Here is a 22,840-nt window from a genome sequence, read left to right as displayed (position 1 = left end):
ATGTGTTCAAGAGTTGTGAGCCACCAATAATCTCGACCGGAATCTCACGGTACGGTCTTATTGCACATAATTAAACCTTATAGAACTAATGATTAAGTAATATACTTTCTTTGAGTTACGTATAGAACTATGATGTTAAAAATTAGTGTTAGAAGTAAATTTAACAGTTGAAAACAGAGCATAGCCCTAAGCTTTTTGTATTTTGTTAATTTTGACATTAATTATTTTTTCTTTTTTATCCGTAATTTTCTATGATTATGATTTTCTCCTAAAAATCTCTGTGCTTTCATTTTCTTTCTTGCTATTTTTTTGATCCTTTCTAATGATATTATCTACTAACATAACGAAGTGCAATACTTGAAAGAGCAAGCAATTGCAATTGCACTTTGAGTTTGATGATTTCATTATCCAATGTTGTAATTTTCTTTAAAACTATGATTAATATTATATATTCTTTAAAATAGCATCAAATCGAATATCATATATAATTACATTTGAATATCTCAATGTTTCATTCGAGTGTCTCAAGAGATTGATAGAATACTTTTATTTTAAATTGAGATTTAAGAAAATAAAAATTTAAATTTAAATATATATAAATAAATAAATTTAAAATCAAACAAAATTTAATTATTCTTAATTTAATAAAATCATATAATTTATTTTTTTATTTATAATCAATATCAAAATCTAAAAATAAAATTATCAATCAAAATACCTTTTTAAAGAATTCAAAAAAAAAGCTGTAATTTTTTTGCACTAAATATTTGCCAAGGCCCAATTGTAAGGGAGAAATCATCAGCGCCTCCAACAGTACCGAAAGGAGCAACCTGAAGAAAAGAAAAACCCTAATTCGCTGTCTATATAAAAGCTTAAAACCCGTACCATTTGCAATCTGTTTCGCTTCAGTCGTAAAAAATGTCTAAGCGAGGTCAGTATCCTTCTCTTCTTTCTCTGTCCATGTATCTTTTGTTCGTGTTATTTTCATTTTCCGTTTGTTTCCCGAGAAAAAAAGCCACGGGATGAATTCTGCATTTTCTTTATATTTGGTATTTATGATCCTAAACTTGTAAAAAAGAACCCAGAGTAAGAAAACCCAGAAATGAAATTATTTATTTCTTCAATAGCTGTTTAGCCTATTTAAAACGCTTAAGGTTCATAAAAATGTAAAAAAGAGGGAGAATTTATGTGGGTTATTGTTTATTTCTATGAGATGTTTGATAGCTGGGTGTTCTTATTTTGGTGATTAGGACGTGGAGGGTCAGCTGGAAACAAGTTCAGGATGTCACTGGGTTTGCCAGTGGCAGCCACAGTGAACTGCGCTGATAACACTGGTGCTAAGAACCTTTATATCATCTCTGTGAAGGGAATCAAGGGCCGCCTTAACCGTTTGCCATCTGCTTGTGTCGGAGATATGGTTATGGCTACTGTCAAGAAAGGGAAGCCAGATCTCAGGAAGAAGGTCTTGCCTGCTGTCATTGTGAGGCAGCGCAAGCCCTGGCGCCGAAAGGATGGTGTTTACATGTACTTTGAAGGTAAAATCTCATACTGGATTTGTAGTGTTAGTTTTTTTTGTTATGCACTATGTTATTTAGGATTGGTTTGAATGTAGGATGTTTAGTTATCAATTCCTTGTATATGGATATGCATGTGCATTGGACATGGTAGTAGCTAAATAAAGGATCGGGAAACATATATTACCTAATACCTGTGTGCTGTTTATGAGACTATTTACTGTGAAGTAGAGGCTTTGTTGGTTAAGCGGTGTCATGATATGTGCATTAACATGCACTTTATTTTGCTTCCCGAGACCAGTAATGTGAACCCAAATGGTCGAATAACTTTTGAGTGAGGTTTCTCTCGTTTGGGATCCCACGTTTTGCGATTTGGTATGTTTGTTTGCATTCTTCATTGTGTTTTGTAGACTATTGTAATGGTTTTCTGTGGTGTTTGTGTTGGTGATGTAGTGTGGAGAATTTCCTGTTAAGATAGTGGCTATGCTGGTTGAGAGGTGTCATGTTTTGTGTTTTAGGCTGCATTTACAATGATTTGATGCTTCCAGTGACTGGCATCATAAACTAATTTGATACATTTGTTCTCATTTGGCCTTTTTTATAGACTATTATGGTTTTTATGCTGGTGATGTAGTGTGGGGAATTTTATTTCAGCATTTCTCTACACCTCCCATAGCCAGCTAAATTGATTTACCTACCTTATCAATACCAGGTGGTAACCATTGTTATCATCCCTGTCCAGGTTGGGACATTTGAAATAAAATGTTAATCACGCTATCTTGCCATCCCCTTTTAAAGTTCTTAATGTTTTTTCTGGAAAGTTTTTATGCCAATTAGTTAAACCGATGTTATATATTACTAGACTTAAGTCAGGTATCCACTTGAGTGTTTGATTGTTGCAGATGCATTAAGTTTTTGAAGCTTGCATGTGCTCCATTTGGTCTCTACATGTTTATAGTTAGTTAAAATAAGTCTGTATAACCAGACATAAGTCAGGTATCTACACTAGTATTCAATGGTTGATACAGTTGTTTGGAAAACTCAGTGCGTCCATCATTGCAGATGCATTAACTTCTCAATGCTTGCATGTGCTCCATTTGGGCTCTACATGTCATTAAATGTTCACTTAGAACTTTTTCTATGATTGCCCATTTTGTTTTTGATGTTTATAAACATAAAGTTTCTAATTCAAACCTTGTTTTTACTTGCAGACAATGCTGGTGTCATCGTGAATCCAAAAGGAGAGATGAAAGGTATGACGTCAAAAAAAATAATTACCATGTGCCCTGAATTCATATTTTCCTGTGAAGTGTTTATGTTGTACACTTGAGGCTGTCTTTTATTAAGATATTACAAATGACATTTTTCTTACTGATAAATTTAGGTTCTGCCATAACTGGTCCAATTGGAAAGGAGTGTGCTGATCTATGGCCAAGGATTGCAAGTGCAGCAAATGCCATTGTTTAGGAATTCTAAGTTGTGGAAGATTGTTTCTGCTTCTTTCGACTGAGTATAGTGTGCTGGTTCAATACTTGGTGTTTGTTTCTAAATTAATAGATTTTGGATGGTTTTGATTTGATTTTGGATTTGAAAATGAATGTACTTTATGGAAGCCCCTCAAATTTTTATTCATCTATATCTTTGGTTTAATGATGTATTGAGAACTTTGAGAATCAGTTGTATACTCTTTGTACATGTAATTGTGATCATAGTGAGCTAATATCTGGTAAATATAACCTGTGAACGCTAAGTTTGTAGAGGCTATTACAGATCCATCTATCATAGCAGGATGTTAACCATCAGGAATAGGGATGGGCACAGGATCCAAACCTGATGGGTTTTGACCTAACTCGACAATCAGGTTGGATTTTTAAAAGTTTTCACGTTTAGGTTGGGCCGGGTTGTGTTTTTAGAGATAATGTTTGGGTTGAGTTTAGGATGAAAAATATTTAACCTAACCCGAAAAATGTAATTTTATCTTTTATTTAGAGATATTTATCATAATACCACTCTATATATTTATTTGTTTCAATTAAATCTTAATTTTTATTAAGTAAAAGTAGTTTTTTTATAAATATATTATTTCGTGTTGAGTTTGGACTTTATTAAATGAAAGTAATTTTTTTATAAGTATATTATTTTATATACTCAATTCATAGTTTGAATTGTTTGTGAATTGTTTGCAAAATTTCTATTTATTTTTATTATTAAGCTAAATAAATGAATACAAACAGAATTCATGTTTATTTAATAAACATACAAACAAAAATAGAGATATGTTTTGTTTGTTTATGCTTATATTTTAAACATTGGTAAAGGCTTTCGACTCATTTATAAGTTTATTTATCTGATTTTTCCTTTAAACTCATCTGAAAGTTCGGCTTTCGACTCATTTATAAGCTTTCAACTCAAAATTTTGAAGTTCAAAATGTGAAGTTTAAAGAGTTTAAGGACTAATGATAAAATTTCATCATTTTTAAATGAATATGTTTGTTAATACTAAATAAACATGTTAGTAATCATATAAATTAATATGTTTGTGAATGAAAAATACATGTTTGAGAATTCAACCGAACCAAATATAAATATCTTAAAAAATAAATAAATAAACACAAACATAATATTCAAAATTTATACACTGAGGATGAGCATCTTAGAAAATGAATAATCAATCATAAATATAATCTTATTCGTTCAAATTTAAATCATTTACATCTTCAAAAATAATTTCTTTAGTCGAAAGTTTTTTTTTGATAAATCTAGAATGAGTACATAACAACATTTGTTTAAATATTATCAATCATTTGATAACAATAAATCATTTAATCACTAACATTTAATTTATACTTTTTAATTAAAAGTTAAAATTTTTAAAAATAATTATTTTCATTATCAAAAATATTTTACATAAAAAATGGATTAAGATGGTTAAAATTTTGGATAAAATTATCCAATATTCTATCTTATCTGATAATAGTTGAGGTTAAAACGCCATATAAAGAAGTTTAAATCTCACAGTTATGATCAAAGTTCCATCGACTTCTCCTCCAACGTTGACACCTCACCCAATAAATCATTCCTGCTCAAACCTCGTTATTTTTTGCAGCTCATTTTTCCATCACTTTCCCGGGAAAAAAAAATTTTAGCTGATTGATCTTTTTTTTGCCTGCTTCGAGATTCTCTAAAGTTTCATGCTTTTTTCCAGTTTCCCTCTTGGAAATTGAATTTGCATTTTATGGTGTCAAAAAACAAAGGGTTGACTTTATTCTTGGGTTTTATCAGATTGAAGGATTCCACTTTCCACCTGTTTGAAAATACCCAGAATCAGATAAATTCTTGAATTTTGGGGGTTAGGGTTTGATCATTCATCTCCTTTTGCTTTCTGGGTAGCTGGGCTTTTTTTTTTTTAAATTAAATCACAGTCTTATACAGAGATCTGTCCCTCTCTTTTTGCAATGGTTTTCTTTGAGCTTTGAGTTGATGAAAGTCTTGTTCTTTTTCACCTTGTTGACCTAAGGGGCTTTATAATTTATTATAAAAGGCCCTATTTCTTTTGATCCAAGTTATCAGTTGATTTCAAAGTTTTATTTTAGTGGAATTGTCAATGGGTGATATCCATAATGATGTAAAAGATGTTAATGGGCATAAAAACAACAGCTTAAGTGCCATAGATTCTGCAGAAGCTGAAGACCATACTGATGGAGAAGATTGCAGTGAGTCAACTGTTTTATTGGTGCCTAAAAGAGGTGGGATGTCAAGAAAATCTGATAATACAAAGCGAAAAGTCCAATGGAATGATAGGAATGGGAACAAACTTGTGGAGATCATTGAATTTGAACCAAGGTAATTGGTGTTTTTGGAAGTTTATCTTCTGACATAGCAGTGCTTTTGTTTGATTCTGAAGCATTTTGATCATTTTGGCGGTTTCTTTATGTTGTCAGTTTGCATATTTTGTCACTAGTGATATTTCTGTTTTGAGTTGTGAATACATGTGCATTGTCGTACACTTGTTTGTATCTGCAAATCTCTAGCTAAATGATAGTCCTGAGAATAGAACAATTGGGGTACAAAGTTTACTACTTTATGTTTCATATAGTTTCACTTTTTTATGTTATGTTGGATCTATGATTGTAGAGAAGGATTCTCTTAAACCGGAATTCCCTTTTGAGGGTTTGCAGGGATGTTCGTGATATTAATTATTGGTTTATGTGAATTTTTTGCTCGTTGTTTGCTATTCGAATTCAGTTGTCACTCCTTGTAAAGTTTGTGTTTGCACATATACCTCTGTTGGGTACTTTCTTGAAGCATTAGGATTTGTTTTGCACATTTATTCAAATGTTTTGTTCGCATTAGCTACGGACAGTATCTGAAAAAAATAACATTCTGAATTCTGGGGGCATATGTGCTTTTATGTTCTGTTTCTCTTAGCTTGGCATCTAGCTACCCAAGTATGTTGAAACGCAACTACTGACTATATATATTAGAGAATACAGACTGAACTGTTGACGGGGTATCGTGCTATGATGTTCTGTTTCTCTTAGCTTGGCATCTGGCTATCCAAGTATGTCCTAAGGCTACTGACCATTTATTAGAGAATACAGATTGAATTGCTGACAGGGTATCATGCTTTGATGTTCTGTTTCTCTTCCTATCAAAAAAAATGTTCTGTTTCTCTTAGGTTAGTATATGCCTGCCAAGTATGTCATAATGCTACTGACCATAGATTAGAGAATACAAATTGAACTGCTGACAGGGTATCGTGCTTTTATGTTCTGTTTCACTTAGCTTGGCATCTGGCTACGAAGTATGCGCTACTAATTATAGATTAGAGAATACAGATTGAACTGCTGACAGCTTTGTTTGCTTTTTCTTGGTGTATTACTATGAATTACTTGAGTAGGATTCTATTGTACAGATATATGATATTTTCTATCTAGTTTCTTTTTGTTTTTTTATATATGTCGAAAAACCGATTAAGTAGAACAATTTGACAGAATTCTTGCGTAACTTGTTCAGTGGATAAAACTATCTGATGATGATGATGATAAAGATTACTGCATGTGTACAATAATGTAGATAGTGCTGCTTTCAACTCCCTTTAGAAGGATATTTAATTGTCCGGAAGCTAACCCGAGGCAGTCTTCTCATATTTTAGCAGCTTATTAACAGAAGAGAGTTTCACGGAAAAGCCCAAAAAAAAGAGTTGCGTTTGTTGATACATATGAGTTGGAAACATTGTTTTAGAGGTAGCATCCCACTACACAGAAATGAGATTGTCGACACTTGAATCTTTATTTATGGTATGTTTTTCGCTCGTCGAATGTTAATAATCTCCATAGTGAGCTTTGTTAGTATTGTTAATGTTATGTCGGGTCGGATATGAATATGTTTCTTTAGAACTTCTGAATGATATCACAATATTCTTGTAGTTAGAGAATTATCAATGTTCCAGAGTGTATAAACTATGCATATTTGGTTGACACTGTTTAGAACACAAACTTCAATTATTGAACATTTTTTTTATTACAAATTTTCTGTAAGAACGGATTGATACGTAGACGAAATTCTGTTTCGATCGTATTTTCATCGAAAGTAGACATCGGAGATTTGCAATATTTGATCGAATTTCGATTGCGGACCAATTTCGACCGATGATAGGTATCATAGCTTTACAATATTTGATTGAATACAGTCAAACTTGCAAATATCAAATGATTGCCGGATTTTTCTTGGAGTAGTCTTATTCCACATCCTAGTCTACATTCATATTTTAATCCGGTAACAAATTATTTATCGGTTCAATATCGTCGTTTTTCAATATTCGGCTAACGACTAAATAATCATCGCAGCTTCCTTTTGAATTATGTATCTATAATCAATTTCATTTTCTTATCTGCAAAAAACCGATACACCGTCGTTTCTTCGTCGAGAATCGGATCATACATTTGAACGTTCAAGTCAAACCCGTGTTTTTCTCGGTTTGATGCTAGTCTCTCCTTAAACTTGTCACTGCAGTTAACAAAGAATCCGGTTACATTATTTTTTGAAATAAAACCGATATTACATTACTCTGATTCGAATATAAGTAGTATCAGATAATGTTGTATGCAGGGATGGACTGAAGGATAGTTAGGGCAACCGTCCTCTAAACTCAGGGCAAGTATGCAGGGATGAACTGAAGGATAGTTAGGGCAACCGTCCTCTAAAATTTGTCTCTAAGATAAAATTCGGACAACTTTTTAAATAAATTGAAAAATGAAATTGAACTACGGAATAAGAAGATATAAACCAGTAGCTGACCTGAGTTGAGAACTGAAGGGACGAAATTTTCTTGAGAAAATAAAGAATCTAAACATTCATGGCTATCAATTTTCTGGGGAAAAAACATTAATCAGGCATTAACGAAACCGAAACTTTGAAGAGAAGCTCTGAATAAAATGGTTTCAAAAAGCTTACTGAGTTTCCAGGAAGAACTCGTTCGGCTGAGTTCTGAAGTTTTATTTTCGTCGGAACTCGAAAACATCTAAGAAAACAACCCATTTTACTGAATCTCTCTGGTTCACTGGAATCTATCAAATTATTGATTTTAAATTCAATAATAATTTATCAAAAAATTAAATTCAATAATTAAATAAAAACAATTAAATATTAATTTAATCGTTGATCAACTATTTTTAATTTTTAACGATTAAAAATAGGTAAATTACAATTTTAGTATATAAACTATTACTTTTATTCTATTTGGTACATAAATTTTAGTTTCTTTCTTTCAAAAGCATATCCAATATTTTGTTAGGTTTCAATTGTTATTCAACCATTAAAAAATTAACAGAACTATGGACGCGATTATTTTATGGTTATACACCAATATCACTACTAATTTTTAACGGTAAGATATCAAAATAAATCTAAAACTAAACATTATGTATGGTTTAAAAAATAAGATTTGATATAAGGATATAGTTTGTGCTAATATGTAGTTTGCCCTTAAAAATAATACATAAAATTAAATTTATACTATTAATTCAATTAATTTAATTGTGAAATTTTAATTCAATTAATTTGATTCAATTTAATAACCATAGTGGAAACCTTATTTAAAATTAAAACCTAGCCCAGATGAAACCGGACCTGTTCCATAATCTAATCCCAGCCGTTTAATTCCCAGAATATTCTACAATCTCTACCGTCCAAACAGCATAGGACCCGATCCCTCACACGGCCCTTCCATTCTTACTCTTGGCTTCTACCCAAGCAGCCTTCTCTCTCAACATCGCCCCCTCAAATATTTTTTTCTTTCGTTTTATCTTCTCCTCCAAATCCCTAAAAAGAACCCAAAAACCCTAACCTAATATAAGATTGAAAATCGGAAAATTTTGTTAGATTTAGGGGGAAAAAGAGAGAAAAAAAGAGGGGGAATGGATTCAGATCAGGGGAAGCTGTTTATTGGTGGTATATCATGGGAAACAACGAGGATAGGCTAAAGGAAACACTTTGGTCAATACGGCGACATCTTGCAGACTGTTGTTATGAGAGATAAGGTTACGGGTAGACCTCGAGGTTTCGGATTCGTTCTTCTCAGATCCGTCCGTCCTCGATTCTGTTCTGCAAGAGAAACACACCATCGATGGTAGAACGGTAAGATTCTTTGGGTTTTTTTTTTATTTGGTGTGTTGACGATTGTATAGGTTTTTTGATAACTATGATGAGTTTTCCTTTTTAATACTGATTTTAGGGAGGGGAATAAATTGGGTTCATGATATTTTTCCAATTATTTGTATTTATTGTTAATTATGAACTTTATACTTGGTTTTTCTTGGTGTGTTATATATGTTCGGTTAGCTTGTGATTTTTAATTGTAAATTTGTGTATTTATACCGTCTGTATTGTTAGTGGTCTTGCCTTGTGCAAAAACAGTTCCCAATTATAAGATAACTGTTTCCCAGGTTGAGGCAAAGAGGGCTTATCTAGAGAGGAGCAGCAAACATCTGCTAGATCTGGTAATTTTAATCAGGGTAGAAATTCCGAAGGTGGTGGAAATATACGGACAAGAAGATTTTTGTCGGAGGGTTGCCTCCGAACTTAACTGAAGACAGTTTTCGTCAATACTTGAGGCTTACGGTCATTGACCGATGTAGTAATCATGTATGACCAGAATACTCAACGTCCTCGTGGATTTGGTTTTATCTCCTTTGAGACTGAAGATGCAGTTGATAGGGTTTTACAGAAGAATTTTCATGATTTGAATGGCAAACAAGTTGAAGTGAAGCGGGCCCTTCCTAAAGATGCCAATCCGGGTGCAGTTAACCGAACTATTGGTGGTGGTTCTGGTGTTTTCGGAGGTTACCAGGGCTATGGTTCTTCTGTTGGGAATTCAGGTTCTTATGATGGTCGTATGGACTCTAACAGTTACGTACGCGCCCAGGGTACTGGAGCTGGCTTTCTACCTTATGGCTCATCGGGATATGCACCCGGTTATGGTTATGATCCTGTGAGTAATGGTGTTGGCTATGGTAGTTATGGAAATTATGGCGCTGCAGGTGCTGGTTATGGAGCTCCTGCAGGTGCAGCTTATGGTAATCCCAATGCTGGTTATGCAAGTGGGCCTCCCGGTGCCGCTAGAAGTTCTTGGGGTGCTCAAAATCCATCTGGTTATGTTGCTATGGGTTATGGAAATGCTGCTTCTTGGGGTGCTGGTGCCGGTAGTGGTGGCCCGGGTTCTGCAGCTACTGGTCAATCTCCCACTGGAGCTTCTGGGTACGGGAATCAAGGTTATGTATATGGTGGATATGGAGCAAGTGATGGATCATATGGAATGCTGGATACGGGGCTGCTGGAGGTCGCTCTGGTGGTACTCCAAATAGTAATGCTGGTGCGGGTGGGGGAGATCTACAAGGGAGTGGTGGTGGTTACATGGGGAGTGGATACGGTGATGTAAATGGAAGTTCAGGGTATGGTAATGCATCATGGAGGTCTGATTCATCCCAAGGTTCTGGAAATTATGGGGGTGCTCAGGCAAATGGTCCTCATGGAGGACAAGGTGGTTATGGTGGTGCACAGGGCTGACAAGCTCAACAACAGTGATTCTATCACTTGAAAGACAACTTGATCTCATCATCTTCTGTGCATAACCTTCGCCTTGCCCCTGTAATTGTGTTGGTTTCTTACTCCCAGCAGTGACAGGAGAGGCTCAAGTTGGATGCCAAATCACCTTGGGATCGGTTGATTGCTTGACACCCTGTTGTTTGCAGTATCTATTTTGCTAGTTATAATAAGTAGTTTTGAGGCTTAATAGATGCCTTTCTTCAGTTGTACTACTGAGTGTAGTTTTTAATTTGGCTTTCTTTTTTTTCTTCTTTTTTTTTCTTGCTGCTCCAGTACGTTTCTTATCTACGGTAGTGTTTAAGCTATGTTAGTTTATATAACTTAAATTTGTGTTAGCTTGCTATTTTGAATATTTTATTGTTATTTATATCATCTAGGAAACTTGGATGATAGATCATCATGCTTGATTTGATATGATCAGTAGGCTATGGAGATTTATCAAGGCTTTTTAATGATAGCGGTGGAGCTATGGGCCACTTGGGTTGATCACTCGTAGTGATAGCGATAAACGTAGTGGTAGTTGACACTTGAGGATGGCATAATCATTTTCCCCCTGTATTTGCCCTTGTGTTGTACAGGCGGAGAGATGCTCGAGAGTTCAAAGGTGGAGTCAAGTGTCCTCTCATGGATGGAGCTGAGCTTTGTGGTGGGGGGTTGTTCATTGTGGTGTTTGTTCAGCAGAGGACTTTGCTCATTTGAAATTTTGAATTAACATGACATGAGAGAGGACCTTCCCCTCCCCGGTGCTGCCCCAATTTTTCAAATTCTTGCCTTTTGAAGTCAAAAAGTTTCCGTCATTCATGTTCTGTGGGTTTTCGTTCAAGTTGGAATTGGATTAGTGAAGCAAACTTCTTGGGGCTTTGTTGACTCATAGCTTTAGCTGCCTGGCAGATCAAGTTTGCAATACTCCCTAATTACTGAGTGTGCCTTTTGATTCTTTGGAGTAGATCTTATAGCATGATTACTGATTATTAGAGCATTGGAAAAGTATGTCCTTAAAAGTTCCCATTAGTTTTGGAATGAATTAATTGAGTTGTGTCCAACATTTAATGCAGGGGCTTATTTTCCCTTTTATTGGCAGTAGGTTAATTTTTCTATCTCTAAATTCTTTTGGTAACCTTGAATTAATCATAACTATCCATTAATCTAGGAAGTTGAATCTAGTTTTGGTTGGTGAAGTGAGTTGGGGACTTTGGGTTGACGCTGGAAGCATTCATTTATAAGAGTGGTGAAAGCATTTAGGAGATGTTCTTTGAATACAGAAATGACTTATGGTTCAAATGTTGTTGACTCCTAGAATTATGCAACGAAAACCTCCGCTATTGTTGGTATCAACTTTTCATTTAAGTTATAAGCTAATTAGGTTACCAAATGTGTCGTGTGTTAGCTGATACATTTGCTTTAGATACTGTAAAGCGTTGCTATGTATATGGATGTTTACTCGAGGAAAATTGCAGTATACCAGAGTCTGGATGCAAGCATTCATGGCCGTTGTTATCCTAGCCAAAGAAGGTCCATGGAAGATGTATTCGCGTGTATTTTTCATACCGATCTTCTGGTATCAATATGAAGTGTAGTAACATGAACCACCCCATCAAAACAATTGGACTTGGGTGTGTTACGTGTTTTCTGTTTTTTTGAGTCTTTGAAGGATCACATCTCTATATTCATTTCTGATAATATGTCCGACATGAAAATAGCTAATAATTATCGTAGTCCCGGCTAATTACATACTCAAAACTGTGCTTGCCTTCACTGATGGTGCGGGTCTCTAACTCGATTGGTGCAGCAGTTTAAACAGAGATAGTAAGGCTCGGTTTTTTCAGTTTAAACTGAAAAATATTCACCTTATCTATATCATTAATTGAATTAGTATCACGAGTTAAGTGAATACTAACTCAATTGAAAAATAATTTTAAAATTACATTTTAAAAATAATAATTAATATTATCATGAAGGTGTTTTTATCTTTTCATACTTTGTACCATCTTTAAAATAACAATTCAAATCTACTATTAGACAAATGGAACACGAAATTACTGAATTTATATAAAATTTCTTTATCACTCTATCCAGGATTATTCATCAAATAGATTTATATGTTTTCTTTGACTTACATTTTAACATAATCTAGTTTATATGATTGCATGTCTAAGTTCATAGAATAAAAAATAAGTATAAGAATTAATATATTCACTTAGGAACGTACCGAGGGGAAAAGGGTGGAGGTAATATCTCCTGAAAATTTTAAATTATTATTATATTTTAAATATTTTCTTTGTATTTATTATTGGTAATATGTTTTGTCCAAAATTTTATAAATTCGACTCCTTAACATAATCATGAGCCTGTCTTAGAATATATTAGATGTTTATTTATACTTGGGTCAATTTCTTTTTGTCCAAACACATATAATCGCTCTCATATTTTTTATTCAAATCCTCCAAATTCTGAATATAGAGTAAAGCTTGAACATATATCTTGACTTTTAAAAGGTATCATACATATGCATGCCTGCATTTTATTATATATATATATATATATATAATATATGAAACTAAAACTACAGTACAGTTCCAACAGACTCAAATCATGGTTATGGTACTATATCTGATATGAGGAGAGATGGATGAATTAAGATGCTGAAGGGAAGCCTTTGAATGAATTGCCTAGTGCAGCTACATTTCCAGGCCGAGTAAATACAACCTAGTGAGAATACGAAATAAAAGCGGAAAATAATCTTCGAAATTGATAACGGAGTTCAGCCAATTGTGCCTACGTATCCGGACCACTGCAGATCTTTTACTAAAGAGAGAAAATTTACATGTGTTTACAAAACACTCACAACTCACAAGAAAACTATCTAGTATTGGGAAAAAGAAATGATTTGGGATGATTTTGAAGCTAAATGGGTTAGGGTATTTATAGTTGAAGCTTAAGGACTAATCTTGTAAATACCCTAAAGTGTGTAGGGACTAAATTTTAATTAACCCTATTTCTATTTTCAACAAAATTGGGCACCGAATTCGGTGCCCCTTTGTTGAAATCGGTTCCATTTAGGCTGCCTTTTTTTTGACTTTACAATCTCCCACTTGAAACTGATTTTAATCTGTCTTCACACCTCGATCAATGCAACAACATTTCTGGTCTTGTTACTCTAGCATGCCAACTGAAGCTGAACATAACTTCAGTTTGTCCTTAGTCACATTCTTTGTAAACCTACTTGTTATGAAGCGCTTTCTTGTTTGGTGGTAATACAACTAATTCTCACGTCTGATTTTACATAAGCGAGTCCATCTCATCTTTCAAGGAAGACTCCCATTTGACTGAATTCCCCACCTGCATTGCCTTATCATAGCACTCAGGTCCTCTCATACGAACTGCTTGCCTTGGCTTTTGCCGTATGTAACTTCACGATCTTTCGCGCCATACTTTGCATCAACTTGGCTGCCTTTCGACGCCACCACTTACTCATGTCCTCCCATAAGGACTCGACCTCCCATAACGGCTGTGTTTGCTTCGGCTCTTACCGCCAAATAATGAAATGGGCTAACACGCCCACAAGTGCATCTCTACCGTAGGAACTCTCTTTCCTACAAGTCTTGATTTGTCTCGGTTTGGACCCTCCCGGTCCTTTGGCAAAGTCTTGGATCCTCTAAACTTTGTTTCCTCCGCGTTAAAAGTTAGGTCTTGCTCGACCTATACCCACTTAAAACAACAAATCAAACTCAAAAGAACACTAGAGTAGTGTTGAGATGTACCTTCCCCTCTAATTTCATTGGCATTTACTCAAAATTTGCGTCTGCCCTTCTTACAACCTGAAGTCTGACACTCCTCACATTGAACCCTTGTCATTGGAGTTCTTTGCGCCATCATGCATCGACACTTTTTCACGACAAAGTCCGATGCCTCTTCTTACCTCCTCCCTTCTAACACGGAGGTTGGAGTTCACTTCCCACCTTGTAAATGGGCAGTTTCTCCGTGGTTGCCTTGTCCCTCAACGTCTTGGCTCCCTTCGAATCTTGTCCACTAGTCTTTGAAAGATTGTTCCTCACTTGAACATCCTCGGCAAGCCCCTGCTTCGACCCTTCTCTTAAGATGGTCTCTGAAGCCATGTTCTCTACACGAACATGCTCGGCAAACTCATTGGACACGGAGAACTCTTCTTGCACTTGGCTTCTACTCGTCTTGGCAGAAATGAACCTTATTGAGCCAACTCTCTACGCCTCTTCGATCCTGGGCTCGTCCTCTTCTCTGGACAACTCGATCTTGGGCTCATTCATCACTTTGGATGACTCGGCATCTTAAGTCTGCGCCCCCTCGTTTTCTCGACTCTTACCCTCGGCTTAGCATCTTTAACACTCGAACTTGTGCCAAGACTACAAACATCTTCCCCAGACTTACCATCTGGTTCATCATTGAGTGAATTATCTCTGCCACTCGAGGAACAACATTCCTCGTCCTTTGACTTACCTTCATCACGGAATCTCTTGCCGCTACCCTCAACTTTCGGCTTTGCTTTAGAAGTCTTGTTCTTCTTGACTCCAAATTCTTTGATGGACTCAGCGGTTGTAAAGGCTTTAGACAACTCATTGACTTCCCTTCGCTCCAACACTCTCTTCGTCTATGGTTTCAATCCGAACATGAAGGTGAAAAATCCATCTTCTTCAGTCAAACTTGGGACTTTGAGCATGAGTTTTCTAATCGACTCACATACTCCTTAAGTGTCCCTTTATGCCTGAGACGCCTCAACTTGGACCATGCCTCCATCCTGTCATATTGTGAGCAGACTTGCTCACTTTGCACCATCGGCTTGACGGCTTTATCTCTTACTATCTCACCGGGTCCCTTCTTATGCTCGACTGCCTTGACACCTGCAATCTCGTCACGTTTCGATCCTGGGTTGACTACTTGAGAACTTGTAGTCTCACCACTCTTGCTCCTTGATTCGACTACTTTGGAACATGTAGCCTCACCAAGTCTTTCCCCTGTCTTGATTGCTTGGATACTCGCAATCTCGGGCTTTCTTCCGGGTTCGACTGCTTTAACATCAACAACCTTGCTTCGTCTCGATCCTTGCTTGGCCGCATTGATTCCATCAATCGGGCCAAGTATTTTTCCTGGCTTGGTAGCTTTAACACTTTTGACTGCGCCAAATCCCGTTTCTTCTCCTTCTTCCATCCTCTTCATGATGGTTATTAGGCGACGCTTCTCGGGACATCCTCTAATCAAATGAGGACCATCACAGAAGTAGCACTTCAAATTTTCCTTGCTTTTCTTCTTCTTTACACCGGACTTAGCCTTGTCATTATTTCTCGATGGCTTTCCTTGGCTACGAACAGTCGATGACTCACCTTGGCCATTCGAAGAACTTTCTCTACCATCTCCCTACTGCACCTTTTCCCGGTCTCCTCCAGTGTTGCCACTATCCCTGGGCATGGGTCTGGACGACACATTGCTACTTGGCTTGACTCCTACAAGCTCAGTCAGCTTTCCGGCTACAACTATGGCCTCCGAAAGTCTCTGGGCATCTCCTTGCTCTCCCCCGAGCATCGCCCCTGGTTTAAGTCCTTCCAAGAAGGTCTTGAGCGCACCCCATTCACTCATTGCTCCCTTGCATATGAGCAGCCCCCTTGAGCTCATCCACTTCGTTTCTCAAAGCCATCGCTCCCACTCGAATCTGGCTTCTTTTGAATCGTTTTTGACAATTCTTACGAACCACCGTGTATTAGAACACATTCGTCGACAAATTCGTATCGCCGACCAAATTTTACTATTCACGAAATTCACTATTTATGTGAATAGTAACCTCGCAGAAAAACTAAAAAAATTAACCACCAAAAGCTCTGATACTAGTTGTTGGGAAATAAACGAGTAACAAGTAATTTCTTATAACCAGATTAGTGAGAATGCGAAATAAAAGCGAAAAAAAAATAACTGAAATTGATAACGGAGTTCAGTCAATTGTGCCTACGTCTCCGGACTACTGCAGATCTTTTACTAAAGAGAGAAAATTTACAGGTGTTTACAAAACACTCACAACTCACAAGAAAGCTCTCTAGTATTGGGAGAAAGAAATGATTTTGAAGCTAAATAGGTTAGGGTATTTATAGTTGAAGCTTAAGGACTAATTTTATAAATATCCTAAAATATGTAGGGACTAAATTGTAATTAACCCTATTTCTATTTTCAACAAAATTGGGCACCGAATTCGATGCCCCCTTTGTTGAAATCGGTTCCATTTAGGCTACCTTTTTTGACTTTACAATTTGTACGATATATCTCATATTGGTGTCGAGTATGTGTTGAATACAAGTATTTTAGAAAAAATGAAAACCATGGATGATATAGTTGTGCAGTTACTTGAAACTCACCTGGTAAAGCCCAAGAATCCTTGTCCTGTGACCAGTAGCCGCATAATCAAAATAATATTCCTATGTTCGAATGAACTTCTCGTCGAATCCCAAGGCAAGAATTTTACTGAGAAAATTACAGTCAAAATGCAAAATTTCATAGAAGGTTATGAAATAATGTTTGCACCAGTAAATGTGTCATTTAAGGATCATATAATGGCATACCTCTTGTTGCCCAGGAAATTCTTTCTCCAATATCCAAGTGTTGGATAGTAATGAGGCACAATGTTTTCCACATGCTCCACAGTACCATCATGCAACTTCCTTCAGTTTTCTCCATAACCAAACAAAAAAAAAGTCTCGCACCAAATATCTAAATTATATGAGAAATTGAAATTATCAAGCACGTCTCATAAGCTCTGGTCCATCCCTGTCCACTGATAATGGTAAAGGTTTATTACAGGTTGTACTGTAGCATGCGAAGACGAGTCTCGAGAATCATATCAAGGTTGCATAATGGCTTTTCGTGCACCAGATTCTTTGAGATTGCTAGGGAATCAAGCAACATGTCTATGGGTACCTGTCATCTGCAATGCATTGTTCTCACTTCTGATAGATTAATGTTGTCTGATATATTTCCATTTACAGATATATATTCTCAATTATCATGGACAGAGCTTTAGTTCCATTAAAAGTTTCCACCATTCCCCCCCTCCTAAAAAATGGACTTATGTTGGCCTTCTAAATTCTCAGTTTTTTAGACGTGAACTTGTCAATGAAGACGTTAAGAGTTTTGATCATGCATCTCCCTTGGTTCTGAGGTGATCTTTACTCAATTCAGTTATGCAGAATCATTTGTGGTTCTGGGAAAAAAGTTGTGCGATTCTGAGCAATCCAAAGCATATGGTACCCTCTCTGATGGAAACTGGAGCACGTCTTTTCGTTACCCGATTCCTCCGTCATTTTATATCAACCGGCTCCATGATGTGAGTTCCTACAATCTATGTTCGGTTTATGCAGTTGGTTCACTTGATCATGAACATCAAATATTTTTTTCATAAACATCTATACAGGCCGCTCGGCTATAAAATCATTACAAACATTTAGCAACTTCAACCTCTTAATTTTAAAAGATTTAGTGAATTCATCATCAAAATCTTAGATATTAATTTATAACATTTAATAGTTCATCCTATCAATTGGAGCAATTCCTCAAATTCGTCTAAAAAAGGACTACTCAATTTTTAAGTTACGATTCATTAATAGCATAAAAACTTACCCTTTTTTTTATTTGACGGCTTCACCAAGTCCTTATCATTAGGAACTCCCAAATTATTAACTGAATTATTAAGAATGAAAACTGAGTACATTATTCGTCTTAGGAATAGTTCAAAATGTATACTATGAGTTTTTCAATGACTTCGTTTGGTCACATAAAACTTAAAAGTTAAGTCGAATATTCACCGTAAATTTTTCAATCAATGGACTTAAGACTCATTCCTTTGAATAAATTATAAATTATTTCCCATTTTAACTTTTAAGTTAATGAATCAACGAAAAATTCTTTTCAGTGCTCTTATATTTTCACATGAGTATATTCTCTTATCATTTCAAGCTTTAATTTTTTAATCACGCTTACGGTAGCTTATATTTTAACTTGAGTATTATCTATTTTTTATTATAACATCATCATAATAGTTTATGTTTATTTCTTTTAATCCACACTTTATTAAGCATATATATAAATTAAAGTCAATAATCAAACTAGTTATTCAATTCAGTTTTACTCTTTTAAATTTATACTTTATCTTAAGATATTCTCACTATATTTAAAAAACTAGCTTAAAGACTTATATAATATTTAGCAAATTTATACTATATCAAATATAAATTAAAAGGTAACAAGTATAAATAATCTAACCTCGTAAATAAGGATGGACATAAGAGAGCAACCGATACAGTCGTATCTTAAAAAGTTCAAATTATCAATTATTTTAGATATATTTTTTTTATTTTCTATTGATAATATGATTTTGGAAATGAAAACATTAAAATTAAGAAAAAATGGGAAAGGAAAATAAATTCTATCTTAAGTGTGAATTACCAACCTATCTTTCATGGTACTACAACGTTGGCAAACCTATCAAACAAAGAAATGGTGTCATCCATGGTAAAACAATATTATCTCTGTGTATCTCTTCTTTCCTTCTTTATAGAAAACAAAAATGTTATCCTTTCTCTGCCCCTTCTTTGCCGCTCTCTCTTTCTCCTCCGGTAATTGACTTCCCCCCTTCTGCCATGGTCCACCAATCCCCTCGGGATTTCTTCTCCACCACCTCCACGTCCACGGACGCTTACCTTTCATGGCCTTTCGGCGAGCTCGAAGGCATCCGATACGATGACCTTCGTGAAACGGCATATGAGATATTTTTCACGTCTTGTCGTTCGGCGCCGGGCTTTGGGGGTCGAAATGCATTGTCATTTTATTCTTCGCATGATGGGGATGAAGGGAGCTGGTACGGGGCGTTATCGTTAGCATCAGGGCCGGGATCGGTGGGGCGGCGACCGAATCATGGGGTCGTGAATGTGCGTTCGAGTAGGGTTAAAAGAACTTTGGGGTTGAAGATGATGAAGAGACCGCAACATGCTAGGAGAATGACGATATCCTCTTTGAATTTTTGCGGCGACAATGGCGGAAGCGACGGTGGTGCCGGTGGGTTGTCATCGTCGCCGCCTGATTCAGGGTTTAATATGACGAAGGAGTCGGCGAGGCCTCAACGACCTTTGTCGGCGGCAGAGATCATGAGACAACAAATGGGGGTGACAGAACAAAGTGATAATAGGCTTAGGAAGACTCTCATGAGAGCCCTTGTTGGCCAAGTACGTATCAATAATGCATGTTATTTGTTTATGTATTTCAATTGAGGAATTCCAATTCATGTGTTGAATTAGGTTCTACATGTTGCTAGTTAATCTCTATGTTGGTTTGAACAGACTGGTAAAAAAATGGAGTCCATCATCATTCCGCTCGAGCTTATTCGACACATAAAACCGTCTGAATTCGACAATCCGATCGATTACCATATTTGGCAAAAGCGTCAGCTAAAAATCCTCGAAGCAGGCCTTCTCTTGTACCCGTCGATCCCTCTAGACGAATCAAATTCTTCTGTAACGCGTCTCCACGAGATGATCCTAGCTGTTGATTGCAAGCCTATAGACATTACGAAGAACTCCGAGGCGTGGAAAACACTATGCACTGCCGTTGCTTCTTTAGCTTGCCGAAATACCAATGGTTCTCCTACTGATGTGTGCCATTGGGCTGATGGATTCCCTCTCAACATTCACCTCTACACTTGTCTCCTTCGAGCCATATTCGATAGCAGGGATGGGACGGTAGTCCTTGACGAGGTCGACGAGTTGCTAGAATTGATTAAAAAGACATGGACCACATTGGGGATCAATAGGCCGGTTCACACAGCTTGCCTCACTTGGGTGTTTTTTCGGCAATATGTCGCCACTAATCAAATGGAGCCTGATCTTCTCTCTGCTGCACTTACTCTGTTGACAGAGGTGGCAAACGATGCTAAAAAGCCGGACCGAGACACATGCATGCGAAACTATTGTCTTCGATGTTATCTTGGACTCGAAATTGGGTGGAGCACCGGTTGCTATGTTATCATGAATACTTTGACAAAGGGACTAATAGCGGGATCGAAAGTCTTTTGTCATTGGCACTATCTTCAGCAAAGATTCTAGGTGAAGATGTTACAATCAAGGAAGGGGAAGGAGGCCAGAAACGGGATACATTGCTCGCAGATTCGACCGGTGATCATGTAGATCGTTACGTTCGATCTTCGGTGAAAAATGCATTTACAAAGGTGAGTAGGAAACTATCTTATTATCACCAGATATCATTTTTGACATGAACTTTGTTTAATCCTTTGTTTTCTTTGTGATTGCTATAGTTAATAGAAAATGAAAGTGCTATAGAATCGAGTGTAACCATGTTAAAAATGGCTAAAAGAACCGAGGAGTTGGCTGAGAAAGAGAGGGCAATTTTCAGTCCAATATTGAAGAAATGGCATCCAACTGCAGCCGGTATCGCGGTTGTGACACTGCACCAATGCTATGGAGCACTGCTGAAGCAATATTTAACCAAGACGCATACGCTGAACAGCGAAGTAGTCGGGGTACTACAACGAGCTGCCAACCTAGAACAAGTTCTGGTTCAGATGGTGGTCGAAGATTCCGAAGAATGTGAAGATGGAGGAAAAGGAATTGTTACACAAATGGCTCCATACGAAGTCGATTCGATCATATTGAGGCTCTTGAGACAATGGATAGATGAAAGGCTACAACAGGGGAACGATCTTCTTGGTAGAGCAAAAGAAACTGAAGTCGGTCAATTTCCGTATTCTTTTTTAATTAAATGATCTATGGCTGAGCTTACTAATTGGTTTTAGTTCATGTTGTAGACATGGAATCCCAAGTCCAAATCTGAGCCGTATGCGCAGTCAATGGTGGAGTTCATTAGTATGGCCAATGAAACGGTGAAAGATCTCTTCAAAATTCCGATCGGAATCACCGATGATTTGATTCTTGATCTAGCTGAAGGTTTAGAGCAGCTCTTCCAAGAGTACACTGCCTTTGTAGCATCATGTGGTGAGTATCATCTCATTGTGTTTCGAGATTTTGATGTATTTCTCATTTTTTATCATGTTACAGGGTCAAAGAGGAGTTATGTCCCTGCACTCCCTCCTCTAACACGATGCAATCCGGATTCGACGTTGTTCAAAATCTGGAAAAAGGCCAGTCCTTGCAGTGTTGGAGTTGAAGATATGAATCGAATTGTGAATCTAGGTGGTCACCATTCTCGCCCGTCAACAAGCTACGACACACAACGCCTTTACATTCGACTTAATACCTTGCACTACCTAATCTCGAACCTCCATTCTCTTGATAAAGCTCTAACCATCTCACCGAAAGGTTCGACAGGAACCGATTCCGACAACGGATGCGGACAACGTTGTGCTTCATATTCCTTCTTTGAAAATGTAATTGGATCTATTCAGGCTTCTTGTGATCATGTATCAGAAGTTGCTGCTTACCGCCTTATCTTCTTTGACTCAAATACTGATTTCTACGATGGCCTTTACGTCGGTGACGTAACCAATTCAAGAATTCGACCTGCAATCAAGATTCTAAAGCAGAATCTAACGCTTCTTAATGCAATGGTTACAGATCAAGCTCAACAATTAGCAACAAAAGATATTATGAAAGCATCTTTTGAAGCATTTCTTATGGTTTTGCTCGCTGGTGGACCGTCCAGGGCCTTTAATCGGTCCGATCATGAGATGATCGATGAGGATTTCGACAGCTTGAAAAAGGTATTTTGGAATGGCGGAGAAGGATCAATATCGGACGACGTTGTTCAAAAGGAAGCTGAGATAGTTGAAGGGGTAATATCATTGATGTCTCAATCGACGGAACAACTGTCGGAAGATCTCAGCATTGTCACATGTGAGGCTAGCGGAATAGGTGTCGTCGGACCGGGGCAAAAGCTACCTATGCCACCAACAGGAGGAAGGTGGGACAAATCAGATCCAAACACTATGCTAAGGGTCTTGTGCCATCGGAACGATCGAGTTGCGAATCAGTTCCTAAAGAAGTCATTCCAATTAGCAAAGAGGAAATGACACATGCCAGAGGGGTAGTGTATATATGGTGCATATTTGAAGCAGAGTTTTCATGGTTCTGGGTGTACTCATGCCATTAGTCCTCAATGATCTAACTATTTTCCGTTTATATCTACGGAGATCGAAGGAGGTCTAAAGAGAGCACAAGTATAATGTATCGAATTCGGTAACC

At 36.8% G+C, this 22,840-nt stretch overlaps 1 protein-coding gene and 2 pseudogenes across 1 annotated transcript; all 3 read left to right on the top strand.

The window, feature by feature from the left end:
- Nucleotides 1-819: 819 nt before the first annotated feature.
- LOC120208412 (60S ribosomal protein L23-like) lies at nucleotides 820-3,146 on the top strand. The gene is made up of 4 exons (XM_039207700.1): nucleotides 820-931; nucleotides 1,251-1,535; nucleotides 2,726-2,767; nucleotides 2,899-3,146. The coding sequence occupies exons 1-4, from the start codon at nucleotides 919-921 to the stop codon at nucleotides 2,979-2,981; spliced, it is 423 nt and encodes a 140-aa protein (XP_039063631.1). The 5' UTR covers nucleotides 820-918; the 3' UTR covers nucleotides 2,982-3,146.
- Nucleotides 3,147-8,747: 5,601 nt separating this feature from the next.
- On the top strand, nucleotides 8,748-11,695 carry LOC120208401 (annotated as a pseudogene).
- Nucleotides 11,696-19,257: 7,562 nt separating this feature from the next.
- On the top strand, nucleotides 19,258-22,805 carry LOC120208390 (annotated as a pseudogene).
- The last annotated feature ends 35 nt before the right edge of the window (nucleotides 22,806-22,840 follow it).

Source organism: Hibiscus syriacus, unplaced genomic scaffold (assembly GCF_006381635.1).
Source record: "Hibiscus syriacus cultivar Baekdansim isolate YM2019G1 unplaced genomic scaffold, ASM638163v2 tig00000538_pilon, whole genome shotgun sequence".
NCBI lineage: Eukaryota > Viridiplantae > Streptophyta > Magnoliopsida > Malvales > Malvaceae > Hibiscus > Hibiscus syriacus.
The sequence above is the reverse complement of the archived record's forward strand: the minus strand, read 5'-3'. Positions and strand labels throughout refer to the sequence as shown.